Source organism: Podarcis vaucheri (genome assembly GCF_965113315.1).
Source record: "Podarcis vaucheri genome assembly, chromosome: 6".
Taxonomy (NCBI): domain Eukaryota; kingdom Metazoa; phylum Chordata; class Lepidosauria; order Squamata; family Lacertidae; genus Podarcis; species Podarcis vaucheri.
In genome coordinates, this window is record NC_138764.1 from 96485562 (window position 1) to 96508129 (window position 22568).

General features: G+C 45.6%; 1 protein-coding gene across 2 annotated transcripts in view; it reads right to left on the reverse strand.

Annotated features, from left to right (window-relative positions):
* The window catches only part of TAF4 (TATA-box binding protein associated factor 4), a 77502-nt gene extending 55839 nt beyond the window's left edge, over positions 1-21663 (reverse strand). For both annotated transcript variants that reach the window (XM_082225863.1, XM_082225862.1), the window contains exons 1-2: positions 21184-21663; positions 17989-19062 (exon numbers count right to left, since the gene is read on the reverse strand). In XM_082225863.1, coding sequence (XP_082081989.1) covers positions 17989-19062; positions 21184-21604 — 1495 coding nt within the window. In that variant the 5' untranslated portion in view covers positions 21605-21663. The remainder of the gene's footprint in view (positions 1-17988; positions 19063-21183) is intronic.
* Between the last annotated feature and the right edge of the window lie 905 nt (positions 21664-22568).

A 22568-nucleotide genomic window follows, 5' to 3' on the forward strand; every position in this document is an offset into this window, starting at 1 on the left:
TACGACTGACCTCTATAAAAGCTTCTGGGTCAAACTTGCTCATTCATCTGAACAACTAGGAGATCTGCTCTTGCCAAAATACAACTCAGGCCTTTACTTCATCCTGCCTTTGAAAGCAAAGGAGCCAGATCTGACAATGCGTATAGTTGCACAACTGTGAATCAGGGCTATCCTGGCAGAAGTGCTTCTAGGATGCTGAAACATGCCTCTGTTCAGTCAGTTCAGACCTATACATGGCAGTTCTGCATAACACAACTGCACGTGTCTTGCAATGGTGGCTGCTGCTCCTGCTGCAACACATGCCAGCACAATATTCTGGATTAGCTGACCACAGTTGTTTCACTTTTACCCTGCGTGTGTTCACAGTGCAACAGCTGATGGCACCAGACAACAGCTGTGGCTGGACAACAACTGTGCTTCGGTAACAACCCCTAATCCAGAGATGTACAGAAATATCTACATCCGATTTCACCCCCCACCACAGAGTGATGCCTGGATCAGAACCCACCCTACAGCACATGCTTTCTGCTGAATACAACAGCCCTCTCTCTCCAGCTCCAGCAGCAACCTTCTGTGCATAATACAGAATCCATACAAGGATCATTCCTGTTTGGACTAGGAAAAAATCTCCTCAATTTCCTGGCCTCAACTAAAAAAATCTGCAGAAAGCGTTACAGGTGTGTTGCATGGGGAGCTTTTTTAAATTGTTTCTAAACAGCAGCCTTCCTTTCTGAGCAGCATGAGAAGCAATTGTTTCTGCCCCCTCAAGTTTTAAAAGAAACTTCCAAAAACTTGGGGAAGGTGGTGGGTGGGTGGTTTTGGTGTACAGAAACCAAATTGAAAGGTCTTGCCCAACACATGCAGGTGCAGCCAGGTACAAACCTGCTGGATTAAGACCACTAGTTGTACCAAAGAGAAGTCGCCTTATGGCTCCCAAATTCACATTGTCAATTGCAATATACATTTCATATTTGTATTCTTTCTTTCAAGAAGCTCATGTTACCTTACACAAATATCATCCCATCATCTTCACAACAGCGCTGTGAAGGAGGTCAAAAGAGAGTGATTGTCCCCAAATCACCCACCAAACATCATAGTTGAGCAGGGATTTGAACCCAAGTCTCCCAGTTCTGGTATCCAAGTCATACATTCTGTCCACTATACTGTGTGGTTTTATTTTTATTTTGCTGCCACTATAAGGTTGCTGGTTTTAAGTTAAATTAACACAATCTAGACTATGGTTGTTGTAATGAAGGATTAATGTCTGGAGTACACCTTTCTGGTGAACTGTATGACAATGAGCTGCTTTCATAGCTGTCAAGCCTTTAAAATGTGGGGCAAGCTATTTTCAAAACAATTACACTTGACAGAGACACAAGTAGCACTGAGCAGATGTGGAGTCTAAAGAAGAATAAACTTTGGTAGGTGAATATTAGGAGTGCAATGCCATTTCAATATTCAGTGTTCTATTAATATTTTGCATACCATTTACATCTAGAGAGATAAACAAATTCCTTACAGTGCATTCAGGTCAATAGCTAAGCGCTTCAAGGGCACTCGCTATATGGCTTTACAAAAGCCACATTTCTTGGAGAACAGCAAGTGTGTTCTGATATCTTGAGTGAAAATGGGGCAAGAGAGACCTTGACTATACATTGAGGACAAACGACAGCTATGCAGAGAAGAGAGGGGGTTTTTAAAGATAAGTTTAGCATATGTCTAAAACTTTCCACTGTCCTGTCTACAAAGTGGCACAAGTAATTCCTTGGAAGAGGCCTGAGGTTGAACTGCCAGAGTCCCAGAGAGCTGCTTCTTTCTCCCCCTATATCCTTCCTTTCCCTCACCTCCATGGTCCCTTTGCTATGTAAAGCTTCTTTTCAACCCTTAAAGTCAAGGCACAGAGCTGTTCATTCTACTGTCTGGGAAAACTACAGTGGCAGTTGCACAGCTTCTCTCTCGTCCTCCAATCGCCTTTTCAGGTTGGTGGAGGGACCGCTATCTCGTTGCACTACTGTTTCCTTGACACAGCAGCACAGGTGGAACTAAAAAAGCCCTCTCACAGCTGCATAGATCTGGGACACTAACAACATGGTGAGAAAGAATGTAAGACGCAAAAGGAAAAAGGCACAATGAACTGGCGGACTGTAAGTGAAGCCCATGAATGTCAGAATGGAGGATTTCTACTTGTAGGTACTTAAGACATATTTACGTGCCAGGAAAAAACATTCCTCTACCCCCAGGCCTTTGGCTAAATAAAACAATTTATGGCCTTTCAAACTGGGTGGGGGGGGTAAATTGTTTTTGTTTGTTATTGTGTTGCGTACTTTTGTGTTTTTATATTGTAAACCGCCCTGTGATGTTCAGCTGAAGGGTGGTACAATAATACTAATACTACTACTACTACTAATAATAATAATAATAATAGACACTCCTCACAATCAGGGAAACGTGTTGTCGTTTTTCAATCTTGGTATTTAAAATAGGGCACGTGAGAGCTGTAACCAAACATTGCAGTATGAAGTGTTCCTGTTCAGCAAGCAGATACCTCACTATTGTGTGTGGATGGTGCCGTTTTGGCCAGATAAGAGTCCATAATCAGATAAACGAGTGCACTAAAGTTATGAAGGTGCAGAAAAAAATGGGTAGAAGAGGGATTTTCCTCTATACAGTATCTCACATTTTTCTTCTTTTCTCCCCTGAGTATTCACATCTCTAGTTGGTATTGGACGATCTTGATACTGTCCACGTGTGACTAGATGGGAAGTTGGGGGAAAGTCCATAACAGTGGTAGAGCTGTGGAGCACTTGCATCTCCACTTAAAAAGGGATCTCTGCTTATGGGCTGGAAAGTCCTTATCTGAATCCCTCAAAAGCTGCTTACCAATACACATACTACCTCGAGAGATAAGGCTGTGACTTCCAGCCAATCGCTGCCTTGCAATTTTTAGTTACCTCCCAGAGAGAGGAAGAGAACAATGTGCACCACCTTTAGCTCCATGGAGGTAAAGGGGAATATAAATGTAATAACAACAACATACCACTCACACTTGAAAGTATTATGGGCAACCATGTAAGAGATAGAAACTTGACTTCAACCACCACTATTCCTCAAAATACAAGCTGAGGTTTTGTTAGATAGCAAATTTTGTACACCACAGCTCTACTTGTAACCCACACACAACTAGGCAACTTTCCAGAATGACACCAGCAGCAGACTAGTAGTTTTGAACTTGCAAGCAAAAACTCAGGCTATCTCAGTCAGTAAAGCATGAGACTCTTAATCTCAGGGTTGTGGGTTCGAGCCCCACATTGAACAAAAGATTCCTGAATTGCAGGAGGTTGGACTAGATGACCCCACGTGGGGTCATCTAGGAGTGCCTAGCTAGTCCCTCCCTTCCAACTCTACAACTGACAAACTGGAACGTGTCCAGAGGAGGGCAACCAAAATGGTCAAAGGCCTGGAAACGATGCCTTATGAGGAACGGCTAAGGGAGCTGGGCATGTTTAGCCTGGAGAAGAGGAGGTTAAGGGGTGATATGATAGCCATGTTCAAATATATAAAAGAATGTCACATAGAGGAGGGAGAAAGGTTGTTTTCTGCTGCTCCGGAGAAGCGGACACGGAGCAATGGATCCAAACTACAAGAAAGAAGATTCCACCTAAACATCAGGAAGAACTTCCTGACAGTAAGAGCTGTTTGACAGTGGAATTTGCTGCCAAGGAGTGTGGTGGAGTCTCCTTCTTTGGAGGTCTTTAAGCAGAGGCTTGACAACCACATGTCAGGAGTGCTCTGATGGTGTTTCCTGCTTGGCAGGGGGTTGGACTCGATGGCCCTTGTGGTCTCTTCCAACTCTGTAATTCTATGATTCTATGATTCTAACTCTATGAATGGGTACATGAATGTGTCTGAGTTAGACTATGAATGTAATCAAACAGGTGTAACCAAGTCATCAAACAGACAGATTATTTAAACTGCCAGTATATGCACACTGCAGGAAGGGAAGTACAATAATTAATAAAGAGCATGGGTAGGCAAACTAGGGCCCGGGGGCCGGATCCGGCCCAATCGCCTTCTAAATCCGGCCCGCAGACGGTCCAGGAACCAGCATGTTTTTACATGAGTAGAATGTGTCCTTTTATTTAAAATGCATCTCTGGGTTATTTATGGGGCATAGGAATTCGTTCATTTCCCCCCCCAAAAAAAAAATATTATATAGTCCAGCCCCCCACAAGGTCTGAGAGACAGTGGACCGGTCCTCTGCTGAAAAAGTTTGCTGACCCCTGATAAAGAGCTGCCCCTCTCCCACCCTTGGATAAATAAAGTCTTGGGTGAATTGGGGGGCACTGAATTTTTTTATCCTATGCTCCTTCTTTGTGCTTCATGACTCAGGAAAGGTAAGTTCATCTTGGTAGAGTGTGGTGCTGATAACAGCAAGGCCGCAGCTGCATTGCGGGGGATTGTACTACCTAGATGATCCTCAAGGTCTCTTCCAACTCTATAATGCTATGATTCTATCTCTTAGGTGCAGGCGCTTTGCACACCAGGCAGCATGCAGGAAGTGGTGGGGGGAATAAAGTCCAAGGTGAATCTTCTTCGCAGGCCAGCCACTCTCTGCAAAACACCTGCACCTGCCCACCACCATCACCCGGCTTGCACCTCCAAGGACTGGTAATATAAAAGGCTGGTAATTTGTTTACCCCTCTTTTATTTATCCATATTAGGCAAATCCGCAGCATAGGTGCAACTTTGCTCACAAATATTTAAAAGCAGAAAAATTATATATCAGTGGCATTTCCAGCTCGATTGAAAACTTATGGGAACAAATATAGTATATCCTTAATACGTATACAAAGGAATTCATATACATATTTTATGAAGTGACATGCCCACAGTACTGCTGCTTAAAAGGGGGTTTAAGCAGATACTCAAGTGCTATCTTAAGCTGTAGTCTCTATGAGCAAAGCTTGTGGGGGGGAGGGGGATGCCCTTCCTTTTTGAAAACCCTCAGGAGTCTCAGATTAGAGCCATCAAGTTGTTTGGAAGTTAAAGCTTTCACTTAACACTGAAATTTTCCATTCTGCTGTTGTGAACAAAGCTTGCCAGACCTGAATCTGATATAAACAGAGACTTCATACTTAACCTGCAGGTAGGGAAGTCAAACACTTTAGCATAGTTTTACCAAGATGAAAGGAGGCAAATCTGATCCAGCCCTCCTGTGGCGCAATGTGTTGGCGTGGCTGTTAGCCAGAAGGTTGGCGGTTCGAGCCCACTCAGGGATGGCTGTGGGCAGAATCCTTGCATTGCAGGGGGTTGGACTAGATGACCCTTGGAGTCCCTTCCAATGCTACAATTCTATGATTCTCTATGGTGGGCAACAGGAAATATGCCACAAACACCAGCTAGTTTAAGCTTCCAGTAACTCTGAAAATATATGTGGTGATCAAGACATATTTTTAATGAACCTAAAATGCATTTCCTTTATATGACAGAGTTGATCTCTTAATTTAGGTTACGAGACTGGGAGTAGTCCTCGGTACAGCATACTTTCTACCTAGGGCAAATTCTCCCTACTCACCTTAAGCAAGGTTAAGTCTCACTTCCACCTCTGTTAACTGTAGTTAAAAAGCAAATGCCTGATGCTTAAAATATTGCACTGGCTGCCCATGTCACCAGGCCAGATTAAAGGTCCTTTGCATTAATTTAAAGGGCCCTTAACAACTTGGGTCCGTGATATCTCAAGGACCACCTGATCAATTACATCCCTGCCCGATATCCAAGATCTTCAGGAGAGCCTTTGTAAGTGGGAAAAACTTGTATCGAAGACAGCAGACGATAAAAAGCATATTAACCGTGGCTAAAGAGATAACTTCCATTATGTTTATAAGAGCCCAGTGTAGTTATTTACATAAACAGCCGAATACTATAAAGCCTATTTTGCCCTCCCTGCCCAGCCAAAATAACCTAAACAGCAGGGGTACACAACATGGTACCAGTGTTAGAAACTAGCCAGGTGCGTTTTGCGACTGGCGCAGGTCCTTTTGTGACCACATGGAGATCTCTGAATGCCAGGTTGGCAACTGACATCTCCATCTGGCTGGCCCCTCCAGCTTTCTTAAGCAGGTAAGCAGAAGAGCTAATTTATTGCATTTATTTTCACCTTTTTTCCAAAGAGTACATGGTTCACACACACCCCTCAGTTAATCCCTACAACAACCCTGTGAGCTAGCTTAAAAGGCTGCAACTGACTCCAAGGTCACCCTGTGAGCTTCATGACTGAGTGGGGATTTGAACCCTGATCTACCAGGTCCTAAGTCTGACAATCTAACCACACTGGCTTGAGTACTTCTGCTATGGGGCCAGCTATAAAAAAGGGTAGGTAAATAAATATGGGGAAAGCAAAATATCACTTGGAGAAGGATCTGAAATATTTTCCTTATAGCTTGAATTTTTTTATCCTAGATTGTTTTATTTGATGTTTTAATGTGTTGTAAACCACTTTGAGATTTTTTCCCTTTAAAATATGAAGCAGTATAGAAACGAAAATAATAAATTTCACTGTAAAAAAAAAAGGCACCTAGACGTTCTCTTGTGGTGACTGTAACTTAGGTTAAAGATACCATTTGGCAATTAGCTTATATATCCTGGTTTCTAATACTGCTACTGACCACTGGCCATGCTGGCAAGTGCTGATGGAGCCGTGGTCCACCACATCTGGAGGGCACACCTGGCCTAGGGAAATTAATGATAATGTCACAAAGATCCTGCTCCCGCATGCAATTTATTTCACTTAAACACCCACTTCTATTAACTCCTCTCCTATTCTCTTCACAATACCACCTAGTGGCCCTTTTACTCATGCAGCTAATACAGTACTGCATCTCTTTCTGAACAGCACTGAACAGCAATAAATGTAAATAATATCCTGCGAAGGTCAGGGTAGATTACCAGGATTTTCAGGTGCATGTCTGGGATTACACTGACTTTTAGCTACCAACCTCTCCCCCCCCCCCCCGGCACCTCCACACCTGACGCAATGACCACGTTCTGACAATCAAAGCTCATCTTAATAAAAACCCAGCTCCTTTGCTCCCACCTCACTCTTCCCTTTGCACGAGCAAGCAAACATGTCAGGAAGCTGCCATCAACCATAGCTTCCCATCATATCTGAAAAAGGAGCAATAGTTAATGGCTTCCAAACAAGCCGGCTTCTTAAAAGCAACTCTAAACCTTTTGGCTTCATATAATCTGGCTTGTTTAGAAACCATTCATCATCACAGTTTCCTGCTTCAAAGGCAAAACCACTCACACAGCAAGGTAGGGAGTGAAGGGTGTATTATGTTCGCGCTTATAAGCAGAGATTTGATCATCCAAAGGTGGCCACTCTCTTAGGAATGCTGGTGGTCTTTCCACTACCTGGGTAGCTCCTTGCAGGCAGATGATGATCTGGAGCATCTGTCAGGGGCATTGCATGGGTGGTTTCCTGTACACTCTTCAAGGCATGCTCATCAAGTTGCTGCAGAATCTCCTGCCTGCAAGAGGTATGCCCAGCTTCCACTTTAACCAAAGAGTGTCCCTGCACTATTTAGTATCAGGAGTTAAGTACCAAGTATCAGACAGGCAAGACAAACAAGCTGCCCTTCTCACACCTTGTAATTTCTGCCACAACAATGTTTGAAAGGCAATTCGCATAACAGCTGCCACATCAAAGCCATTCTGAATCCTTCCACACCTCACTATCATTATTTTTTTTACTCAGGTAGGGTTCTCTCCTGCCCTCCCATTTATGCCCCACTTAAACAAATATAGCTTATGATATGGGCAATATGTCTAAAACTTGACACATCCAATCATAAAAATGATTTGCAAAGTCTAATGTTTGGCAAATACTCAAATTGCAATCATCTTAAGGCACAATTCTGAGAAGCCTGAATGCTGAAAAGGTTGTTCGCCTCTGGTATATAAGTTCCAGAAGAGCTAACGGTTACTTAGAACCTAGAAATGGGGGGGGGGGGGACTTGATACAAGATGAATCTTCATGAAGCAGATTTCGCACCTTTTGATTTTTCCCTGCCCCTATTGGTGATCACTCCTAGTGTGGATCACAACTGGGAAAACTCCTTGTATAATGGTCTCAAACTCACAACTGAGTTTTGCCTCAGGCTACAGCCAGCAGGTGGGAAACTCACAACAAGGATGCTAGTCCCCATATTGTTGAGGTAATGATTGGCTTGTAAATTTGTGTATCTGCATGTCTTTCAGAGTGTGAATCTAGTACTAAAAAAGATTATTTTACTAAGCAAACTCCAGGCCTCTAGAAACAACAATTTAATACCTCAATTTGCTTTGCTTTCCTTTTTTAAGTGGAGGATACAAACTCCAAATTGTGAAGCCAAGTGTGTGCATAGAAGGTGGCAAAACTCAGAAAGCTGCTTTCTCACAGATGAGAGCCAGTGTCACACAGTGGTTAGAGTATCAGGCTCGGACTGGGAAGGTACTGAGTCCCAAACCCCTAACCAACCACCAAACTCTGAGTGGCATAGGGTCAGTCACTTTCTCGACCTGAACTACCTCACAGGGCTGTTGTCAAGATTAAAGGGGAAGATCACCTGTGCCACTTTGAACTCTCTTGAGGAAAATGTGGGATTGAAGTATCAGCTTGCTAACCAAACCAAACACAGCAATTATAAGTATGACTGCTGAATGGTACCCACAGAAAAGCAAATAGGGTTCAAAGGAGTTCTAATACCTTTTATACTGCTTGTCTGAGACACACTTTTTCTGAAGCTGAATAGCAACATATTCCTGCACATCAGAAAAGCAGAGTTCTATGCAACTTGACAACTCATCACTCATTCCGTCCAAGACAACTGATCCAATAACATGCATCATAGGAATAATTTCAAAACCCAACATGCTACACTTTAAACATTACCATGCCTCATCATTTCAGAAATCAATGAGCTATGGTGTAAAATTAAACCCTTCAATATAGTGTCAAGAAAATTGCTATCCCACACACACTCTTGTTTGATCCACACCTTTTACAAACCAGGCCTACTACTACCATGAGGTTTAAGTAAAATCTACCAGAGAACCAAAGGGATGCGGGAGGAACTGTGGGTTAAACCACAGAGCCTAGGGCTTGCCAATCAGCAGGTCAGCGGTTCGAATCCCCGCAATGGGGTGAACTCCCATTGCTCGGTCCCTGCTCCTGCCAACCTAGCAGCTTGAAAGCACATCAAAGTGCAAGTAGATAAATAGGTACCACTCTGGCGGGAAGGTAAACGGCATTTCTGTGCGCTGCTCTGGTTCGCCAGAAGCAGCTTAGTCATGCTGGCCACATGACCCGGAAGCTGTACGCTGGCTTCCTTGGCCAGTAAAGCGAGATGAGTGTCACAACCCCAGTTGTCTGCAACTGGACCTAATGGTCAGGGGTCCCTTTAGCTTTACCTTACCAGAGAACCAACTACAAGGACTTTTATGCAAATTATTTGCATAGCATTTCCTACTTGGGGTATATTAATTTGACCTCAAAGTGTTTCTTGCAGTTCCCTCTTTAAGCTAGAGGCAGGCAGCTGTCAACCATCAAGTTCTCATTTAATTCAACCACTAGTCTGTCGTAGACTTCCTACTATCAAGAGACAAATGCAGCAGGGGCACCTTAGACTCACTTTATGCATTCCTGCACGGTACCACCATGATCAGCATCTCTTTAATGGTTGCGCCCATGCAGAGTCCAGTGTGAACAAAGATTCTCACCTGTGTATTGCTTAACACGCCATTAGAAAGAACCATGTGGTCAGAATCCTCCGTGTGACCCAGGAATAGCATGAACAGCAACCAGGGCAGTGTCAACCCAAAGCACATGTTAAGTACAGCGTCTAAGAAATAGAATACAGTACTGGAGCAATCATCTAATTTCTCAGGGAAGTGGCAAGACTTGGGGAATTGGGAGCAATGAGTGTAAGAGAAATCACTAAAAGGTTCACCAAGTGAGATGCTGCTTACAGTTTGCTAGAAACAAAATATAACTTCCTTGCCCATATTCATAGTTTCCCTCGCCATACCAAGCACACACAAATTGCTCTTTACATTAAAGAATCTGTAGAAGCAGTTTGGTGATTCAGCTGAGGCAAGGACAGTTGGAAGACCTGACTAGGTGGAGAGAGACAGACAGACAGACAGACAGACAGACAGAGAGGTGCTGCTGAGGAAGCCATAGAAAGTGTCCAGTTTACATAGAATCCTCTCTCACAAAAAGTCTGAACTTTGTCTTGCATGTTCCAGTTTGGGACCATTGTTTAACACGATACCTTTTGTGCATCAGAACTCCACCATGCAACTTAAGCCATCTAAATGAGACAATGGGTTTCTACTTGGCGTAACCTGACAAATCTTTTAACAATCTTTTCTTCTCTAACTCCCCAAAGACATTATATTCACAATCATTCTTTGTTCGGGGCTGAAAACATATATTCAATACCAAGCAGCCACTCTGAAATTTTTAGGAGCCAACGCTTCACTGAGTTGATTAAAATATTAACAACTGCTAGACCATAGCATGAAACCTCTTGCAGCCCAAGAGACCAGGCACTTAATCTCTCCGTACACCTGCATTTGATATTAAAAACTAACCCCGATTCTTTTGGAGAAAAGAGCTAAAGATTGTTAATTCGTTATGGGAGGCGGGGAAGAGAATGACTGCTAATAATAATATACAGAGTCACAAACAATGTTTTACAGAATAAATAGGAGGAAAAGGCAAATTGGAAACTATATAGCTTACAGTGTTGACAGTGATGAAGACTACAGAGGGAAGGGAAGAACAGAGAGAAAATAAACAGAAATTAATACCTACAAATTCAATTACATGTACATACCGGTAGGTATTTTTTCAACTGGGGGTTAAATATGGGTCAAGAGGGTTAAGTCAAAGGCTTCGTGGAAGAAATGTGGGGTTTGATCTTCACATCCTTACTTACACATGCACTGTGCTAGCACAAGAGGACTCCACAATCCAGACAGGAATAACACCTGTAGGCCAAATCTGCACACGTAGCAGCTGGTGCCCTGGTTGCATTATTACTTTGGACATCACTTTTAAATGAGGCCTAGGTCTGATAAGTATTGGAGGAGGCAAGGGTATGGCGACAAATGGGGACAGAAAGATGGGATATTATTAGGGCCTACTTTTATATGAAAATATAATTGCATGGAGCAACTACTGTAAGAGATGAGCGCTCCCGATAAAAATTGAGCAAATAAACATTCTACTAACTTCACTGACCCATGTTAAAATATTTCAGGGTCCAATCTTTCAGAATTTCTTGCTACTTCAAGAAGTTCAAGAAATGCTTTCTTCAGTGGAATATGCGTAATGTTAGTTGTTATGTTAATAATGAACTTAAGTCCCTAAATTTATTGTACTCTCAGAAGAGACTAGAGGACACTCAAAAGACAGCCCTCTAAGTGAGTGACAGCTTTTTCAGAAAGAAAACCTTAACGCTGCTTTGTGCAGATTTATGGCTATATCTTGCAGAAGTGAGGCATTATGCAGAAGCTCCGGAGATTTATAGTATTATGTGCCACCCCAAGTATCTTGCGGTTTTGCACTTCACAAAAACTCAGTAAAGAATGAAAGTCCAACCCCCTACAAGATTCAGAATTAGATAAAAATTCATCTGCAAAACAGAGCCATCCCGCCCACTCCAAATATTAACCCAGAACCCACATTGTGTACCACACAATGTACAGGAACCAAGACTTCACACCAGGCTCTGATAAATCAAAATGCAAATAGCATGAGCCAATCAGCTAAATCCTCTGGTCCAGGCAAGACTTCAAACAAGCCACACACTAACTGACAGTTCTGATCTCATGACCAGTTAGGTACCATATAAAGCAAAATGAAACCTCCTAACCTCGCCAAGAAAACAGTATTTCAGCTACAAGCCTATTCTATCCAACAGTTCAAGATGTAGTAAAGATAAAAATACTCAAAGGTGGGGGTTTTTTTGGGGGGGATCTTTCCAAGTAAAAGGGGAGGTGCCATTTGAAAACAAACAAACTATTTATCTCTGTCTACCTGGATCTACTCTAGGGATAGTATTCCAGTAGTTTAAAATTTCTAGCCTCCAGAAATAGCTTCCAATTTGCATTTTAGATTTTTTGATGCTTAGTAGCTAGTATTCCTTAGCTTGACGTGCCCTTTGGTGAGGGGGGGGGCATGAACCCTAAGAATGCAGCTTTTCTGGGCAACTAGTGAAAAAAGTTCTCAGCATTATTGTTTTCCCAGCACATAATTTCTTCAGGGTGTTTAAGTACCTGTTCCATTTGGGACAAAGAAGTGTGCCACCTACCCTGCAATGCACTCTACTCAGCTCCAAGTAGTTCTGGGCCCATTATCTCCCACATCAATGAGCACTGCTACACTTAGCAAGCACGTTGTAGTAGGCAAGTAGGCAAAACAGCTACATTTCCCCCTTTTCTGAATCCCACTCCAGCTAGATTTTCAGTGCCTTCCTTGGGAGCAGGTGCTTCACAATATGGAACTTAGTAATAATTCATGTTCTCATTAAAGGGGGCCTCTCTGCTTGGTAATATGCACATATCAAAAATGCCATTTATGATTTCAGGTTAGCCATCCTCAACCTGGTACCCCTCCCAAGGATTTGGACCACAACTCCGCTCACCATGCTGGCTGGGGCTGATGGGAATTGTAGTCCAAAACATCAAAAGAGCACCTGGCTGAGGAACCCTGTTTTCAGCACACTAAACTGCCATGTCAGAGGATGCGCCAGAGGCAGTATGTTATAATGGTGGTAGAGCATCAGACTACGACATGTGAGGCCTGGGTTCAAATCCTCACTTGCAGCGTTCGAAATTAGCCAGGCACGTTCTGCATCTGGCTATCAACCACTTGCAACCAAGCGAAGATGCCCACGAGCCAAGATGATGCCTGACGTCTCCACCATCTGGAAGTGCATGCCTTGGGATCATTGGATCGGGAGTATTTGCACACACAAATACCACATCCTGCAGAATTCTCTCTGTTATGCTTCATCTGCGTAATTGGAATGAATTTCAGGAACCAAAATGCTTTTTCTGTGCAGCCTGAGCAGCAGCTATCACTATTAAGAAAAAAGAGGCAGGAACAGGCCAATATATACGTGGACTGTCCATGGATCAAGTGACCTTTCTTTTTTTAAAGTTCTCAAAGCCCTTTACCTAGCTCAAGGTTGTCATCTGAACTAGTTGATGCTTAACAGATAATCAATCACAGTCAGTCCATCATTAGAAAAATAAGACTTTAGAGCCGCCTTAGGCAACTGTAACATTGGTTTAAGGGCTATTTTGGAGCCTAGCTGATATATCTGAGTTTCTAACACTGCCTGCTAATCGGCCTTGGGCCAGTCATTGCCTCTCAGCCTTACCTACCTCACAGGGCTGTTGTGGCGATTAAACAAGGACAGAGTACACCACCTTGATCTCCTTGGAGGAAAAGGTGGGATTTAAATGCATCAAATAAATATATAAAATACTGAAGATTCCTCTAGAATCATAGAATCATAGAGTTGGAAGAGACCACAAGGGCCATCGAGTCCAACCCCCTGCCAAGCAGGAAACCCCATCAGAGCACTCCTGACATATGGTTGTCAAGCCTCTGCTTAAAGACCTCCAAAGTAGGAGACTCCACCACACTCCTTGGCAGCAAATTCCACTGTCGAACAGCTCTTACTGTCAGGAAGTTCTTCCTAATGTTTAGGTGGAATCTTCTTTCTTGTAGTTTGGATCCATTGCTCAGTGTCCGCTTCTCTGAAGCAGCAGAAAACAACCTTTCTCCCTCCTCTATGTGACATCCTTTTATATATTTGAACATGGCTATCATATCACCCCTTAACCTCCTCTTCTCCAGGCTAAACATGCCCAGCTCCCTTAGCCGTTCCTCATAAGGCATTGTTTCCAGGCCTTTGACCATTTTGGTTGCCCTCCTCTGGACACGTTCCAGTTTGTCAGTGTCCTTCTTGAATTGTGGTGCCCAGAACTGGACACAGTACTCTAGGTGAGGTCTGACCAGAGCAGAATACAGTGGCACTATTACTTCCCTTGATCTAGATGCTATACTCCTATTGATGCAGCCCAGAATTGCATTGGCTTTTTTAGCTGCCACGTCACACTGTTGGCTCATGTCAAGTTTATGGTCAACCAAGACTCCTAGATCCTTTTCACATGTACTGCTCTCAAGCTCTACCTTGGAGCAAACTTGCTATAGCCTCTTGATACTGCAACTTGCATTACATATACCCCCCTCTCAGAACATCAGGCCTTATGGTCCTAAAGGCCAACAGGATTCCCCTTCATGATTGCACATGCACAAGCACCAAAGAAGAAAAAACACCATTACCCATTTCTGACATTAGTTTCTAAACTCAAAGCCCTTCCACCCGAGATCTTTTAACTGTTAGTACAAAGAAATTAACCTGGGACCTTGGGCATGAAAAGCATATGCTCTCAGACACTGAGCTATAGGCAAGCCCCCAAACTTTAGGGCTTTCTTGCTTAGCAGAGTAGGGTTGGGGGGTCAATATGCTTCCTGGCAGTTGCTGAAAAACATTTTGGTGTCTTAATTCCATCTGACTTTTAGCAGCAATTGTGTTTTATTGCAACTTTTTAATGGTTCTATCTTTTTAAGTGCTTGCATACTGTTGTATTCTAATCTTTGGTTATATGTCACTTTGGGCATTTTCATTAAAAAGTGATGATTAAATATTGTAAATAATTTAAGCAATGAAACTGACTGCCTCTTTGTACGGTATGCGTACAAAGTATTTTTTTACACTATAAAAATCATGAGTACAGTATAAGAACTGCATCTCAGTGATTTGCAGCCTGGTCCTGTGGGTGTTTATACAGCAGTAAACCCATTGAGTACAACAGAGCTTACTTCCAAGTAAGGGTGCATAGAACTGAAGTCATAATTTTCCCCCCACAAGACAGGAGTGTCGTGGCACTTTTGGATTTTGCTGTAACCACAAGTCCAAATCTTCTAGAGAGCAAGACACACTTGTCATGATCTGGAGCATATGTATTTTTTGCAAATGGACAGCCTTTTTAAAATCGCAAAACGGATTATTGAAAAGGTACACAACAGTTGTTTTTAGGTAAGATTTTCTTTCTGCAACACTACTAGCCCCACAGGGGCAGCTTTTCACATTTCAATAGGCAACTAAAAAGAGTGGCAACAAAGTCCTCAGCAAAGCTTCAAAGGCCTGCCCTTGAAGATTTCAGTGCAGAAAAAGCTGTTGTGTTTTGAGGGCATTTGTTGCAATATGTTTGCAACTCCTACTAACTAGGAAAATGACGTCAAATGAAATGATGTTCAATGAGCCACCCTCTTTTCAGGAAAAATGGGTTTGTGCCTTTGGTATGAGAACATAATAGCAGCACAACGGGATCACACCAAAGTCCACTTAGTCTAGCAATTTGTTTCCAACAGTGGTCAGTTAGATTCCACCCCCAGAGCTGGGAATGAAGATAGCAATCACACCCTGCTTCTTGTCCACATTTTTAAAATTTATACAGTACCAAAAAAATCTCGCTTTCCCTCTGAAAGGCACTAATCAAAGTGGCTAGGTAAAACAAATGAAAATGAATATAGATTCAGAACCACGTGGCTAAAACCTGTGTATATCTATGCCTTATGAAACCTAGCGGCCGTCTCCACATCTTGTGGCAGTAAAATCAATACATTCATGATGCATTGTTCATCCCCAATACAAAGGCCCAGGTTTATCTGGTTTTGTGTGGGGCCAGAAATATGGGGACACATTTGGTCTGGAACACATTGACTGGGAGGACTGGAACAGGGACAGGCCACAGCGCCATGGTACAGTGTCTGCTTCACATACAGAATAGCCCAGGATTGATCCCCTAAATCTCTAGGTAGGGCTGCAAGCGTCACCTGTCTGAAATCCAGGAGCTGCTGCCAGTCAGTGTAGCCGACACTCAGCTAGACTGACCAGTGGTCTTACTCTGTACAAGGCAGCTTCCTATGTTCCCTACCTTCTAAACTGTACCCCGGCAATTCTGTTATCAGAATGGAACTTTGCTTCTTTTAACAGCTAAGCACCCTTGTTCTATACAAGCCATTTATAACGTGAAAGAAAATGAAGACAGAACTTTTGGAGAGGCAGAGTGAATAACTCCCCCACCCCCTTTCAAATTAAGAATGCAATGAAGAACAGCAATTACATGGTGTGGAAAGCTTTCTTGAACAGTTCAAGACTGCCTTGAACCGTGGACATAATTAAGCTTACTATGCAGTATCTTTCTGTCCAATGCAAATACCCTAAGTTTTCTGAATATCTAGCCAGCCTCTATAGAGGATATAACAGGCAGCCTTCAGTGAACTGAGCAAGAGCATCAGCTGCTGCATACAAAATGCTACTGTAGAAGAAAAGTACAGTACAGCAATATGATAGGGCCACTGGTCTCTCTTATGTGATAAACGTATCAATCTAAGCAGTTCGCCAAGTATGTTTCAACCAACATATTGGCTTTGCTACTCAGAGATCCACTGAAATGAAGCACACAGAACGCATGCACCGCATTGATTTCATTAGGTAGCAATGGGGGGGGGGGCGGGGAGAATAATTAGATGTGCTTTGTGTAGTAGCAATACCACCTTGCAATAAGAAATACTATTTTGGGGGGAATACTAATATTCAACTATAAGTGTCAATTAGAGCTGCATATTCTCATAGGCATGTGGAATTCAGGTGGAATTGACAGGTGTAAAGGTCTGAAACAGCCAGTTCAGATTACTGCTGTCATATTTCTACACCACAAAAGAATGTCAGGGGAAAGGTGCATCACTGTGAAAGGCGGGCAACAACTAGAAGAGAATGTTGCCCATGTAATACTCAGTAAGAAGAGAAAGCTAGACACACCATTTTTACTAATTATTTAAAACATCTCAGTTAAAGTCACAAACTGAAGCTATTGAAGCCGTAGGATATACTACTTTGGGATCATAAGGAAGGAAAAGCAGAATGAAATTAATCCAGCCTTGTATTAGGTCTTGGACCAGAGAAGCTCCTTCCCACGTTGCCTCTTAGTACCAAAACATGATCTTAACTACTACATGTGCTTCAGCACTACCCACAACAGGGTGAAGTGAGGACAGAATGAGGCTGGAATGCTATTCCAGACATGGCAGTTTTAAAAACCATCAAGGGCCATAAGCACAGCATTTTTGTGTCATTTTAATCAAGAGAAAAAAGAAAGCAGATCTGCTCCCAAATTGTACTTGCTTTTTGCTGCTTCTGTGACAACATTGGCAGGCTGAAACAGAGGAGAAGAAGTGGGAAGATGCTAGGACATATCTCCTTCGCTTAGCACAGTAGTAAAGCACTTTGCAGGTTTACTGCTTTGCTCACTTAACGCTCAAGTAAAAATTTACCTAGCAGTGCATTCTCTCCTAGGGTTCAATACCAGCATGCTCTGGTCCTTTGAAAAACCAAACTCCATGTGGATGTAATGTACTACTCTGGGGAAAAGATCAATATGATTTAAAGCTGTGCAACTCATAAACCTTCTACTGGAATCCAAAGAATCTCAGATTTTGCTTCTTTTAGCAAAGTTGTGTTTCTAGCCCTCATGGTGGCAGAGGAAAGCCTAAAGGAAAAGCTGCTAACAGACTAGATGCAATCAGAGCAGCACAATCTACCCAGAACAATTTCAAATTTACAGATGCTGCAAAATGTCCATCAACTGGTTCCTGAACAGCTACCTGCATAATGCCAATTACAACGAATTGGAATATGCAGAACAGAGCACATGTAACTCCATGTCCAAAGAGACCTTCACAGTACAATCTGTCCGACCCTGCATTTACAGTAAAATCCGGAACATTTGCTTCGTTTTAAGCAATAGGCACCAACAGCGCAGAAAAAGAAAGAGGGGGGACTCCTTCAAGCCTTTCCTTACCTGGTGGCAACTGAAAGTTCTGAATATTTGTTGGATTCTGAGGAGGCTGAGGCAGACGAGGTGCTAAAACAGTGGGAGTCAAAGTTGCTCTGATTCCACTTGTAGTTGCCGTCGGAGTCCTTGGTAGGCTCTGCGCCACTGTGTTGGCAGCACCCTTGGCCAGGCCTGTGGGGGTGCCTGGAGGCGCAGGAGGAACCCCACCAGGATTAGGGGCCACGTTGGGCAGGCCAGCTTGCATAGTTTGCCCGATTATCATATTACCCCCTGTAGTACTGGGCTGGCCACCAGCAGCCAGAGTCTGCTGTTGAGTTACCGTCTGCACAATAGTTTTAGGAGACTCCGATTTGATGACCTGCGTGGTGGGTGCAGCCGGTACCCCAGAACCTGGCTGGCTGTTCACGAGGGTGGTCTGGAGGGAAACACCAGACCCCACAGTGGCTGCAGCGACAGCCGCGGGAGGAAAACTCCCCACGTTGATGGTCGAATTGATCACAGTATTGCTCCCGTTCTGGGTGGCTGCAGCCACGGAGGGTCCTGCCGTGTGAATGGGTGGCCTCACCAATGCTACAGTTGGTCCCCCAGCTCCAATACTTGGGGGCTGCTGTGAGGAGATCACCGTTGGGGAGGGCGAAGAGGCGGAGGACACCCCAGTGCCAAGGAAAGAAGTCTGGATGACGGTATTTGAAGCGGATGGCAAGACGGCGTTAACGGTACTGACTTTCCCCACATTTCCAGGTCCATTGTTAACAAGAGGGGTGACAGCAGGGATTACGGTAGGGTTTGCTGTTACAGGCGTGGCCGAGAAAGCAGCGTGAGAATTCATCACTACGTTACTCCCATTCAAGGTCTGCACTGTCGTGGTCCCAATTTTACCATTCCTGGTAGATAAAGCTGTTGCCATGGTGCTGATTACCACTGATTTACCCTGGCTAAGGGTCCCTGGGGTGACAGCAGCTTCAGATCCACCTTGGACAGGTGCAGTGGTGCTGGTGCTGGTTGTGGTGGTCCCGTCCAAAGTAGAACCCTGGGACCTGGCGTTATGATTGATAACACTCCCTTGCACTCCACCAGCTCCTGCAAATAAAACAAAGGCGATTAAATGACAAGAACATACAAAAATAAGAGAGAAGCCAAGAAGTCTTTTGACTAGAGAAGCCAAGAAGAAAACATCTGCCAAACTCTGCTAAAAGAGTGGGAATCTTCTCCTTTGTCTTAAACTCTCTATATTGAATGACATGAAAAAGGTGAAAATATTTCCAGAGCGGAAAATAAAAAAATCATCTCACTGTTCCCATCCCCCCACAAACGGTAAACTTAATAATTAACCAAAGCCATATATATATATGACACACACAAAAAGAAATCAGCTCCTAAGCGGATTGATTATGTGTTTCTTTTTCCTTCTTTGGACACCATAGCACTGTGTTTGATAATACTCTACTGCAAGCCTGCTCTAGCAGTTGCAGGGAGGAAAAAAGAGAAAAGTAAATAGGGGGCAGCCCAGAGGCTTCAACCCCCTCCATACAACCCCCCTCATCTGCTACAGGAAAACCTAGTGGCTAAATGTTTCCTGTTGAATGGAACAACGTGGAAAAGTGGGACTGAACAGCAGCTGTCAGAGAGATGATAGAAGGCAAGAGGTTGCAAGGCAATGTTAGAGGACTTCACCCTCCCTCTTAAACATACACACATTAAACCCTGCTGCTTTGATTGCTGCTCCTACAAAGGAAAACAAATACTAGCAAAGATGCTTCTTTTGCACCCAGAAAACCCACTGACCCTAGCAAAGTCTGGCATTATGTGTTACACCATCCCTGACTTTACAGGCCCCGTATTTAGAAGACACAAGTAGGAGGACTGTAATCAGATAGATAACGTCACACAAATCAGGGCTACCGGAGGGTTCTTCCTCCAAGATCCCCCTTTACTAACCTGGAGTCCTACGTGCAACAGCATCCCTGTAATATTTCAGTCACACAAAAGCGAGGGAAAAATATATAGAGGGGGAGGGGAGTGTAAATCATGGTGGTGGAAGGGGAGAGAAGAACTGTTTTCTTTCCCTTACAATGCTCCTCTAGCCATGCAATGAAAGACAGGACCAAATGTTATGATACCCCTCACAGTCCACTGTCTTGCTATAAAGGGGAAAACATTCACAGATGGGCTGTCATCTCTCCCAACCCCACAGGCAAGAGGGGCTTGTCCTTAGATTCGAAGCAAACCACACAGCCTGGCATATTGTTTAAGGAGAAAGAAGATACTCAAAAGGTTGAGGTATAACCCCGACGACAACGGAAGGAGAAGCAGCCAAACAGACCGGCCTTTGCAAAGAGGTATATTTAAAAAGGGTTCCTGACCCCGACGTCCCCCCATCACTTCCTCTTCTCAAGGGAAGCTGGTGTCATGATTAATAACAATGCCCCCCCCACACAAAAATCCTTGCACTTCGGCTACAGAGAGTGGGGAGGGCAAGGAAGAATTCAGACAGCTCCAGAAGAGCATTATATATATACAGAGGGAGAGGGAGAGAGAGGACGGGAGAATCTCCCCTGTAAACAACACAATTTCTTATTTCTTTGACAAGGCAGTGGGTAGGGGGGAGGGGAGGAGGCGCAGAAGTCAAATGCCAAGGGTCTCCCCTCCCGATCAATCAGGAGCACCCCAAATACCCCAGCTACCAGGAGATTGAAGTGGGGGGGAAGGGATGACATAATTAAAAAGGAGGGGGGTGGAGACGGTGTTAAAGAGGAGAACTGCCATACATACACACATATACAACCACAACAAAACCCCTTAATAATCCATTTCCACTCTAGATGTAGTAGGAAGGGGGGGAGGGGAGGCCAGTCCCAGCCAAAAATAGTATGTTGCGGGGGGGGGGGGTTGGAGGGTGAGAGGTTGGCATTCTAGGAAGGCCTCCCTCGCCCCCGACCCTCTCCACCCAGCCACCCCCTTGCACACTCCAATTCCTATCATAACAACAACTGGGGGGGGGGGAGAGAGAGAGAATGGGAAAGAGGAAAAGGAAAGAGAAAAGAGCAAGGAGGGGAGCCAGCCGTCCCGGTTTAGGGGGGAAGAGGCAGGAGTAGGGGGGGGAACGGGGGAGGGGAGAAGGGGAGCCCCCTCTGCCCCCTGAGGAAAGGGGGCAGCCCCTTCCCACCCCCACCCCCACCCCCCGTCGCCTCGCCAGGTTACCTGGCTTGGTGATCTCGGGGCCACTGAGTCCCATCTTGGCGGCGCTGGTGGCGGCGGCGGCGCTACTGCTGCCGCTGCCTCCGCCGGTGGTGGTGCCGGTGCCGGGGCTCTCGGTGTGGACATGAGCACTGCTGCTGCCGCCTCCTCCTCCTCCGCCTCCGCCTCCTCCTCCGCCGCCGCCACCTCCTCCTACTCCTCCAGGGCTCGGGCTCGGGCTGCTGCTACTGCTGCTGCTGCTCACAACATGGTTCCCCAGCAGCCCCCCAGCGGCCCTGAGGGGCTCCTGCGCCCTGTGGTGCTGGTGGTGGTGGCTCGAGGCCGCCAGCTGAGACTCCAGGGAGCCCACCAGGTCGCTCACCACCTTCTCGTCCACATCAGGGTTCAGGAAAACCTCATCCAGCAGATCCGAGCCCGCCGCCATCTTTTTTTTGGAGGGTTCCTGTGAGAGGCTCCCGCCCGACCGACCGCCTGCCGGCCCCCCTCCTCCTCCTCCTCCTCCTCTCCTCTCACTCCTCCCTCCCCCCGCCCTCCTCGCGCTCGCCACCCCTCCCCTCTCTCCCTCACTCACTCATTTTACACATACACCCAGCTCCCCTCCCGCCCCGGCCTTCCCGCACTGGGCATGCGCGCGAGGGAGGGGGGAAAAGAGGGGAGGGGCGGGCCGGCAGCCGAGGCATCACATCAGCGGCCGGAGAGGGATTCCGCCGGCTCCCGATTGGACGGCCGGTCGCTATAAAAGCTCGGGCAAATGGCTGCGAGCGCTTAGTGAGGGGACGGGCGGCGGCGGGCCCGGCTGCGGCCTAGCGAAGGGGGGGGGAAGGAGGAGGAGAGGGAGGGGGAAGGGAGGAGCGGCGGGTGCGCGCGCGGTTGGCGGAGAGGGGTTTGCGAGCGTGGCGGAGGCGGCACTGTTGACAGCCGCCGCCGCCTCAGAGGCGAGCAGCCGCCGTCGCAGTTCTTTGTCTGGCGAAGCCCAAAATGGCTGCATGTTCCGCGGCGGCGGCGGCTCCCGCTCTTCTCCCTCCCTGCCTGCTCGCCCCTGAGGTTTCCCTCGGCGGAGCGGGTCTGAAGGGCAACCCCGCCGCACCTGCTGTAACCGATACACCCGCGGGAAGGGGCGGCGGTGAGGGGAGAGGGAGAGGGCCGGGCTTGACCCGGCGGCGGCCCGCCTGCCTGTGGGTGAGAAGGGCCTCGTCCCGCTGGGGAAGCCCGCCCGCCTCGCCTCATAGCCCGCTCGCCTCGGCCTTGGGGGAAGAAGGGCCCGCGCTCGCTTCCTGGCCATGCCGGCTGCCGCCTCTTTCCTTCCCTCAGCCTCTCACACGGCAACCCGGGGGGGACCATTCCCCCCCCCGGCGCCTTTACATCCTCTCGACACCCCCCAATCCTCC